The sequence below is a fragment of the Arachis duranensis genome, chromosome 3 (assembly GCF_000817695.3).
Source record: "Arachis duranensis cultivar V14167 chromosome 3, aradu.V14167.gnm2.J7QH, whole genome shotgun sequence".
In the NCBI taxonomy this organism is placed as follows: domain Eukaryota; kingdom Viridiplantae; phylum Streptophyta; class Magnoliopsida; order Fabales; family Fabaceae; genus Arachis; species Arachis duranensis.
This window is the reverse complement of record NC_029774.3, coordinates 13,197,852-13,208,435: the sequence shown is the minus strand read 5'-3', so window position 1 is coordinate 13,208,435 and position 10,584 is coordinate 13,197,852. Positions and strand designations below refer to the sequence as shown.

The following is a 10,584-nucleotide window of genomic DNA, read 5'->3' as shown; positions in this document are numbered from 1 at the left end:
CCATATGTCTCTGGCAACCGTAATTGCATGTTCCAATGAAGAGAATGGAGAGGCCAATGCCATTTTGTTAGCAAATGTTGTGCTTGCACAGCATGATGAGAAATCTTCCGTTTTCATTTCTCCTGTTACAACACCATTTTATATTAACTATATTCGTCAATGATAACAATATTGTAATTCAAGATAATTTACTCGATGTCATGATTTTCTTTATTGGAGATTAAGAACAAAAACAATGATGATGAGAACAACAAAGTCTTGACAACTAAATTTTGAAAGCAAAAATCATTGGAAAAAATGAGACACAGGTGGCATTCATGAAAATCAACTTGTAATGAAAACTTCATTCAAATAAAAAAACACATATAGTATTGTAACCAGCAAATTGCGTACATCATAAACACTGTTAATCTTATCAACAACACACAGATACTCTAAAAATGCTGCACATGTTTTGTCATATTTTCACTATGGCACATAATCTATGTTATCAGAAACATCTGCTACTGGGTCTTCTATATCATCGTTCCTTATCAACTGTAAATCACTGATGTCACCTGCTGCTGACATGTTCAACCCGGGCTGAGGAGAAAAAGCAGCTTCAACATCCTCATTTTCTCCTCCCATGTCATACAAGTCTCGTGGTTTTACATGAACCACTACACTCCATTCTTGTTCTACTTCATCACGTACATAGTACACGAGCTGAGCTTCTGATGCCAATATGTACGGTTCATCCTCTTCTCGATCACCGGTGTGAATTGGACGAGCGAAACTAACGCTGGTAAGGCCCAGATGGTCTTCTTTGATTCCTCTGCTCGTAGTTGTATCAGCCCAAATACATTTGAACAAAACCACTGTGAAATGACAGCTGTAGTTTAGTTCGATTATGTCCACAATTTTTCCATAATATGGAACAATACCAACAGCCACTCTGTTGTCACGCATGCTGGCATAACTTCTTGTATTTGATGAGACATAAACTCCACTATTTTGTGTTTTCAGCCCGTCTTCCTTTGTGATAGTTCTAAACTTGTATCCATTGACGTTGTATGCCCCAAACCGTCTTGCCTGAAGCATGGGACCACATGCCAGCATTTTCATTTCTTTCGAATGTACAGTACTGTCCATTGGAACCTTGCACCATAAAAAATTTGAATTTACAATTTATAATTCTAGAAAACGAATAAGTTGGTCAGGTTAAATTTCTACGAACCTCACGCTTGAACCGCCGAGAAAATTCTGTATGCACAACACGGTCTATCTTAGAGTGCGACCTCGTTTGATCCCGTAACTTTCGCTTGGTTTCTGACCTAAATTTACTTTATGACATAACAAGAAATTAATCCAACGACCGAGTGTTTGAAATTGGTTATAATCGTGCTTAATGATTACATGTGCATACTTACTCAATAAATGGAGCGACGGCCTCGCAGTTGACTAGCACATGACGATGTGCCTGATCTCTTTCCATTGGGGTTAGTGCAAAATGTGATACAGCCCCCGAAGCTTTTCCAATTTCAGGGAACATGGTACATCCTGCATTGTTTGTTATCTCAACAGGTCGATCGTCAACTCGCGCTGGACGGTTGATTCTAGTCTCAGTATTATCCAAATATCTGGAGCAGAATGTCAAAATCTCCTCGGATAAATAGCCCTCCGCAATTGAGCCTTCAGCTTGTGCCCTGTTACGCACGTATTGCTTCAATCGTCCCAGGTACCTTTTACATGAATACGACATAATGTTTAGTAGATACGTAAGAAAATTGGAAAAAGGATTCTTAAATGAGTTGATTAGCACGCTAACCTTTCTATTGGATACATCCACCGATACTGTACCGGGCCACCAAGTTTTAGTTCATCAACAAGGTGCACCGTAAGGTGAACCATGACAGTGAAGAAGGATGGAGGAAATATCATTTCCATCTGACACAGAGTTTGCACAACATGATTCTGAAGGGCACCAAGCTGCATAGGATTTATAGCTTTTCCACAGAGTTCTCGGAAAAATGAGGACAGATTCGCAATCACATTCGATACCGGACTTGGCAATGCATTCTTCACCAAAATTGGAAGTAATTGTTCTATTAGAATGTGGCAGTCGTGACTCTTCAACCCATACAACTTGCGCTGCCGGATGTCAACACAACGAGCAATATTTCTCGAGTAACCATCTGGAAAGATCACGTTCTGTAGAGTCTTCAGAAATACATCCTTCTGTGGATTTGACATTGTGAAGATTGCTGAAGGATATTTACCACCTTCGTCCGGCCACAGTTCAGGCCTTATGCCCATGCTTTGTAAATCTTTGCGAGCTTTAAGATTATCTTTTGATTTGACGCTATCATTTAAAATAGTGAAGACCACATTGTCACAAATGTTTTTCTCTATATGCATCACGTCAAGGTTATGACGCAACATGTGATCCTTCCAGTACGGGAGTTCAAAGAACACACTCCTCTTTTTCCAATACGAGTCATCTTGATCGCCATCTTCACTAATGCGTCTTCTTTTGGCTGTCAGAGTTGAGTTCTTCCCAAACGTTACTTGCATGTTACACTGCTGTTGTAAGATATCTGTTCCAGAATACTTTTTCGGTGGATTCCTGCTTTCAGCTTGTCCGTCAAATCGACTACGGTCTAGTCTATACTTATGGCTCTGAGGCAAGAAGCGGCGATGTCCCATGTAGCACCATTTTCGACTAAATGTTAGCCGCTGAGGCTTAGCGTCCACATTACAGTTCGGACATGCTAACCCACTGTACGTGTTCCATCCAGATAAATTTCCCAACCCCGGAAAATCGCTAATAGTCCACATTAGCGCCGCACGCATATTGAAAGTGGTCCTTTTATTAGCATCATAAGTTTCAACACCATCCCACAATTGCTTCAACTCATCCACCAAGGGCTCCAAATATACATCTATGTCATTACCCGGCATTTTAGGACCGGGAATAATCATAGATAGGATAAAAGATGTTTGTTTCATGCAAAGCCAAGGAGGAAGATTGTACGGAATAAGGATCACTGGCCAAATGGAATACTTCGTACTCATATTGCCAAAAGGATTAAATCCGTCACTAGCTAAAGCTAAACGAACATTTCGCGGATCGTTGGAAAAACATGGATACTTTGCATCAAATTCTTTCCATGCTTCAGCGTCCCTTGGATGCCTCAAGTACCCATCATTATTGTCAGACTCTTTATGCCATACCATGTCAGTTGAAGTCTTGCTACACATGAATAACTGTTGCAGTCGTGGTATAAGAGAAAAGTAATGGATAGTTTTTGCCGGGAGAGGCTTTTCGTTCTTCTTGACCGGTATTTTGAGTTTCGTAACGGAACCCTTTCGTATTTTTTGCTTCCATCGTGAAGTCCCACACTGCTTGCATTTGGTCGCGTCTTCATCATCACCCCGATACAACATGCAATCGTTCGGGCATGCATCAACCTTTTTATATTCAATCCCCAACTTTCGTATAGTTTTCTTCGCTTCATAGAAAGTTGATGGGAGTTTGGCTTGCTCGAATGCATCCCGCAATAAGTCCAAGATCATCGACATAGCCTTGTCACTCACCCCGCACATACACTTAATGTGATAAAGTTTCACCAGAAAAGACAACTTTGAGTATTTCGAGCAGCCGAGATATAATTCCTCCGCTCCATCCGGAAGAAGATCGGTAAAATCCTGTGCCTCGCGACTTGGACCATCGTACAAGTACGGCAACTCCAGATCATCGTCTTCTACAGGATCCCCGGTTGTGGTCTCCTCACCTCCAGGTGGCATTGTGAAGTTAAATGCCTCTTGCACCATTTGAAGATATGGATTTTCCTCGGTTGTAACTTTATCAAGTATCGGTGTGCAAGTAGATCTCTCATCAGCTGGTTTTTCACCATGACGCAACCACAAAGTATATCCAGGGGAAAAGGCTTTATCAACAGGTGGTCGTATGCATCCTCTCTTGTTTGCATAAATTGAAACCCGCATTGAGGGCATGGACATTTTATCATGTTATCCGACGATGCATTCGCAAATGCAAAGTCTAGGAACTCATTAAGTCCCCGTTTATATTCTATGCTATCTCGTGGCTTAAGAATCCAGGTTTTGTCCATATCTATTGTAAAGAAAAAAATCCCACATAATTACACGTATACAACGACGATGAAATGTACGCCAATTTAGATAAATTTTGTAGTACATTTCGAACTTATTCAAAATATACGAATGACATAATTTTAAACAATTTGGATAATATTTATTTGGTTTAAACTTTTTCACGTAATTTAATTTTATGCAAATGCTTGATTTGTAACGTGATATTTTAAATTTAGTTTTCAAATTATTTTGATCTAACAAAATATAATTTGAATTAAGTGGAATTTATATTATAGTCAAACTTTAAATTTTAGCTTTAAAGTTGTCATTCGAATATTTAGTTAGTATATGTAAATAATATTTTAAACTGCTAATACGTGTTTATATATATATATATATATGTATATTTAAATTAGTCTCTCAAATCTTTATTAATAATAACATATTTTACTCAAGTTATGTAACATATAAATAGTTATTATGTAAATGTTTAAATTTTAAATAAATTTAAATTAAATTTTTACAATTTTAAACCCAATAATTTGGATAATATATAATTTCATATAGTTGCTTTCGTTTTGGTGACTTATGATGGATAAATTTGTTTTAAAAATTTGATTAAGAGAACTAGTTTCGTTAAATACATTTTCAGAATATTTTAATAAAATTTGATTACTAGTTTGTTCTTGGAAAAAAGATTCTATAAATTTTTTCAATGATATCGTATTAAACTTTTTCACCTTTATGTGTTATACTAGTTAGTTATATTAATTTTCTATTACAAATTTTTTTATGTACTGTACACAGTATTTATTTTACTTTATTTGACTTATCTTAATTCTTTATTTTATTTTATTTTTTACTTGACAATTTATTTTGACTTTTCATATATAATTTTTTAATAATTCATGACTTGCATGTTCGCCTTTAATTTAAGTAACTATTATAATTTATATTGTACCGTAGATTCTCTGTAGTGTTGTGTATTTATTTTTAATGTTTTAGTTATATTTAAATATAATTATAAAAATATTATTTTATTTTGTCCAATCCTACCGCATTTAGTAGATAAATTACAAAATATTCATATATTGTTACTTTGAATGTGTAGGAAGATTTTTATAATATTAATTATAATAATATTTTGTGTTTAATACAAATTTTAATAAATTTTTAATTATTTTTTTATTAATTATCCCGTACATTGTACGTGAACATACCATAGTTTGGTAGTAATATTAGGGTGATAGAATCTGATGTAAACAAACCATTAATTTTTTTTTTTGGGATAAAAAATTAGAACACACATCGAAAATAGTATTATGACAAACAAAAAAAGGAAAGTAATAACTCTAAAATACTCCAAATAATACAAACAGAACACATAAATAATTACGCACATTATGTTTATAGGTCAATGATACCAAAAAAATAGTCTGGAATGTATATCAAGAAAAGGCAAAATAGTTAGTAAATATAAAATAATTTTCAAATAATTTATGAAATTCAGCAAAATTTTTCCAAACAGTTTTATCACAAAAATAAATTTAAAATGAGTATATTATACACTAATAATATAGATAATCAGGTGAACCGTTTGAACCGGTTAGGTTTATCAAAAAACCGGTTCTCTTAAAAAAATAGAAACCCCACACCGGACCCTCTCACCCATATGTCTCGTCACTCTCACATAGTAAACTAAATCCCTAGTTTGCTTAACCTAGGGGAGAACAGCCGCCGCCAACATTAGCCCTGAGGCAACGCCCCACTAACCACTGTCAGCTCCCCCAGCCGCCGCCACTCTTCTCTTCCTCACTGTATCTCATTGTCGTGGGCCAGTCACCGTCGCAGGCACGCGGGCACTCACCGTCGCTGCTCACTCACCTTCGATGCTCACTCACCGTCGCTGCTCAATCACGTCGCGGGTAAGTTCTGGGTTGCTACTTTCTAGCAGTGTCTTCAAATATTCACTTTTGGTTCTGGCCTTGTGTTCTTCAGACTTCGTTTCTTCTGTTCTTGTTTTTTTAATTTTTTTAATTTTTTTAATTTTGTTTTTTATATGGTATTAATCAAATGTGAATATATTTGTTTTAACTTGAATTTGAGAAGGAATTTCATGTCTTCATTTTTTTAAGTAAAAGTGTAACAGATAATTTGGGATAGAGAAAAGGAATCATATAACTCGTGCTTTTTGAATGTGTGATAGTTACAAAAATAGCGTCCACAAGTACATACAGAGAGGGATATAGATGAGGTGCTAGAATAGTGTGACAGAATAGACAATTGTGAAAAGATCTGAGGATGGGGTACTATATAGGGTGAATTAATATTGTTGTTTGGCTATTTGGATTATGGCATCAGATTCATGAATGTGATTGGCGTTTCTAGTTTAGGTTTGCTGTTCACATGGCAAGTGGCCTAATCAGGTGGAATTGAAGTAAAAATAACACAAGGGTATTTTTGGTTCAACATGATTCTATTTTTAGTTTTTTTTTTTACTTTTAAAATTTTGTAAAGAAGTAATAAAAATAAGATTTTTTGTTTTTTTTCGTGTATATCTTTTCCCAAAAATTTATAAATAAAAAATAAAAACCAGACACCCAAAACTCAGAGTTTTTGACAAAGATGAGGGTGAGAGGTGACAAGTTATGTGATGCTTTATTCTGTTTGGGTCCTTCACATAATGGAAGTTATGCATGTGATGATGGGGCATTAACATAGATATAGATAATAGATAGGATAGGAATGGAAAGATAGAGCTCACAATGTGGGAGGATGAATAATAAATTTGCAATCTAATATTTGGTTGCTGAAGGGTGATTTACAGCATGTTTTCATGTTCCCTAATCCTAATAGTAGCTAATTCATTGCTCACTATACTTTTTTAAGCACAGTATTGATTTTAATTAGTTTTGGACGTACTAATTTTTTCACATGGAATTGTTCATAAAGTTTAAGTTTTTTTTTTCATTTTCCTTGTGGCTTATTTGCTGTTATACATAATTGTGTTTATTTTCAAAAGATTGTGTTTTTTGTTTGTTCCAAAAATTTGTGTTAGTTTCATAAAAAATTTATGCTAATTTTTTTTCTGTTATTAAAAAAATAACACTGTGAAGATTTGATTAGATTTTGTTAAAAAAACATTTATTCACTTACTATTTTTCTCGTTCATAAATCACTGCCAAGGATTAGATCCAATGGAAAATGTAAACTTTGTATGCTTGTAATGATTTACTTGTTAATATACAGAGTTAAAATATTTGTTCATAAATCATTATAAGTGTATATTTTATTGAAAATTGTAAAATATAGAGTTAAAACTTAGCTTACCCAAGCTGTTATTGTGAAACTTACCCTTTGGTAATTTAATCATACACGATCAATTTAGAGCACCCGAGAATGCTGATTGTTAGATATTTCATTGTTTGTTGTTTTTTTTTTATAATTATTCCTATAGGTGTTGTGTTGTTGCTGTGTTTTAAATGTTCTTTTGATTCTTTGTTGTGTTGTTGCTGTGTTATATTTCTTTTTAGATGAATGTTTGTACTGATTAGCTCTATGAGGACCTACACACCGAGTAGCATTACTGCAATAAAGCTTTCCATGTTAAAACTTTTTGGCGATAAAAACTGACACGATGCCATGAATTTAGATACGTTTGGAGTTTTCTTAATGTGTAGGAGAGATTTTAGAAACCTATTTAGAAAATTAGGAGAAGCACTTATCAACTAACGATTTACGGGGGATAGAGTTTAAAGATCTAGTTTGGAGCATAGCAATTACTCTTAAAGACGAAACCGGAGCTAATAGGATAACACAAACAATATTGTCATAAGAATGAAAAAAATTAGTTAAATAACGCTAGTACTGAGATTTTGCATTACTTGAAAAATTAAGTACAACGAAACCTTGATATTAACAACTGGAAGGGAGAGTAGTGTTTAAAAATGAAAACGGTGGTACCTGGATGAACGTGTAGTTGGAAATTGAAGAAACCCACAGACGACTGTTGTTGGCACCAAAAATTTAGAAAGAAGTAGAGTGGAGATAATGAGTTTACAATTGTACTTAAGTGAAATCTGTTATTATATAGTCGACCAAACTCATTTAAAATATAAGATATTATCAAGTCTGTTTTGAAGATAAGTAATAGAAAAAACGAATTTGCCTATATGCTCCGGATTTACAGTCTATTTTTTGAACAGAAGCCTTTTTTTCAGTTACAAATAATTAAATAGAAGGCTAAATTAATAATTAAACAAAAAGGTTAAACTAAGTAGTAGGAGAAACGGGCTAGTCAACTCAGATAACAAACAAATTTAAATTTGAATTCAAATAAGCTAGTTAAGTAAAAGCCTATAAATCTGATTGAGATGAGGTTGTTAGGATTTCAAAAAATCACCCAACGTTTTAGCAAAACTTGAAATCAAATAAGCTAGTTAAGTAAAATCCTAAAAATCTGATTGAGATGAAGTTGTTAGGATTTCAAAAACTACCCAATATTATAGCAGTGTCTTCCCTCTTCATAACCTACTATGCGCCTCTTTCACCCCACACCAGTTTATACTTCTTATTTCAGATAGAGTTTACACGAACTCTTCTTCTATTCCTCTGCACAATAATCATGTCCTTCTAATCATTGAGAAGAAGGCTCTTAAATTTAACCAAAGGGTTGAAGTGCTTCTGAAACCGTGATTTGAATTTGAATAATTTCTGCCCAGTCACTTAAGGTGAATAAATTTGTCCATCATTGTTCCTTTTTCACTCTTATGTGATTAAATTTTATTGTTTATATCTTTCTGCAATTTATGAATAGTTTGATGATGATTTCTCCTATATGTAACAGATTTTCGTCTTTTGCATTAGCTCTTTTTCGTAATATTTTTCTGTTGTTACTGCAATATTTAGTTCGATACAACAAAGATAAGCACTGGGTCATGTTGTTATCATTTTTTATTCTCCAAAGTGTGCCTTCAAAAATTATTTAATCTTCTTATCACGGAGTTCGAGCATGAGCAGTCCAAGCAGTCATAGCACAAGCACTACAAGCAGGAGCCCTTGATTCTCTTCTTTCCACGGAGGTCCGACACAGTTCCAGCACACCAGTGCCTGCTGCCTGTATCAGCGTCCACCATCCACCACCGCTGTAGCACCCCCGTCCCTTTTCTTTTTGCCCTGTTCTAGTTATATTCTTCCAGATTCTGGTCCATTTTCCTGTTTAATTTTACTAAGTTTTATTAATTTGGTTAATTATTTGATTTTGGAGCGAACACACTTGGGCCCAACTTCTCAAACTTCTTCTTTCATCTTGGAATACCACGGAGTTTGTGTACTTTATTAGCACCTTTGAAAGTTGATAACAGAATTGTAATGATTATTTAATTTCATTTATTTATTATTATTCAGCAACAAAATTGCTATATAATGTCTTAAATGTTGTTTGAAACTTGATTGATATAATTGGTATAGTCATTGTGCACTATTTGGTTTTCCATTGTCGTTATATTGCTGGTTCTCTAATGACCTTTTGTTGTATTAAGGAATAATCAAATGCCAAGGAAAGCTCGATACACCGTTAGTGATGCAACCGGATTTGTAGCTGGCCCTAATAGTCAAACCCACGCTAGTCCAGTGAGTAATTTAATGCACCAGTTTTTTAGAATGTTCATTTGCCTTTTAGTGTATACACTTCTTCAATAGAATTTGTAGGAAAATCGAATGAAATAAATTGATGTTCTAACTACTTTGTTTTTAGCAAACGGATGGAACGCATGATACGGGAGAAAATACTTCAAGTGCACAGCGACGTGCAAGAGCCCCTCCACCTCCGCGTTCCGGCAACAGTGCTCGACAATCCTGTGTTAACGCTGTACCCTTTTGACCACCTCGCAATGAAACACGGCTGGCTTCGTCAGGTGACATTGGGGACGCTCGAGCTCCTGCGACAAATAGAAAGCATCCACCGGATTCACATGAAGGTGTGGATGACCATTCAGAAGATGAAGACTATAACCCGGAGGCGGATGAGATCGATTCATTCGATGACCATCTAGACAACATGTTTGCTGCACATGAAGTTGAACATCAAGGCAATGTAAACCGCAAAAAAAGGACACTGATTATTGGGTTGTTGATGTCATAGGTATTATTCTGATGCTTGCTTCTTTGTAAATGTAATGATTCTTCTCCGTGCATTATATTCTCTTAGTAAACTAACATTTGAAGTTTGTTCATTACTGTTAGAAAATGGTGTGATCTCTTCTATGGAGTTGACTGTTAAGGAGGCATTAGCACTTCCTCCTGGAAAGAAAATCGTTTTACACCATAACAGAGAGTTATAACAAGTTGGTCAGGCAGCGGGCTTATTGAGCGAGTTCTTGGGGACATTGGGGTCTGATTTTCAACAATTACCAATTTGTGCAAAGAGTTGGAAGACAATGAGCAAGGCTTCCAAGGAGCATGCGTATGACCAGGTTAAGGTAATGTTTA

At 35.1% G+C, this 10,584-nt stretch overlaps 2 protein-coding genes across 2 annotated transcripts in view; one reads left to right on the top strand and one right to left on the bottom strand.

Moving 5' to 3' along the window:
- Positions 1-468: 468 nt before the first annotated feature.
- LOC110278427 (uncharacterized) lies at positions 469-3,987 on the bottom strand. Its single transcript, XM_021136681.2, has 4 exons — positions 1,808-3,987; positions 1,410-1,721; positions 1,217-1,313; positions 469-1,137 (listed from the first exon to the last, which is right to left on the bottom strand). Exons 1-4 carry the CDS (start codon positions 3,985-3,987, stop codon positions 469-471), a joined length of 3,258 nt encoding a protein of 1,085 aa, XP_020992340.2.
- Positions 3,988-9,857: 5,870 nt separating this feature from the next.
- LOC107477763 (uncharacterized) overlaps positions 9,858-10,584 on the top strand; it is a 2,564-nt gene continuing 1,837 nt past the window's right edge. Inside the window, exons 1-2 of the mRNA XM_016097834.2 lie at positions 9,858-10,073; positions 10,449-10,574. Coding sequence (XP_015953320.2) covers positions 9,858-10,073; positions 10,449-10,574 — 342 coding nt within the window. The remainder of the gene's footprint in view (positions 10,074-10,448; positions 10,575-10,584) is intronic.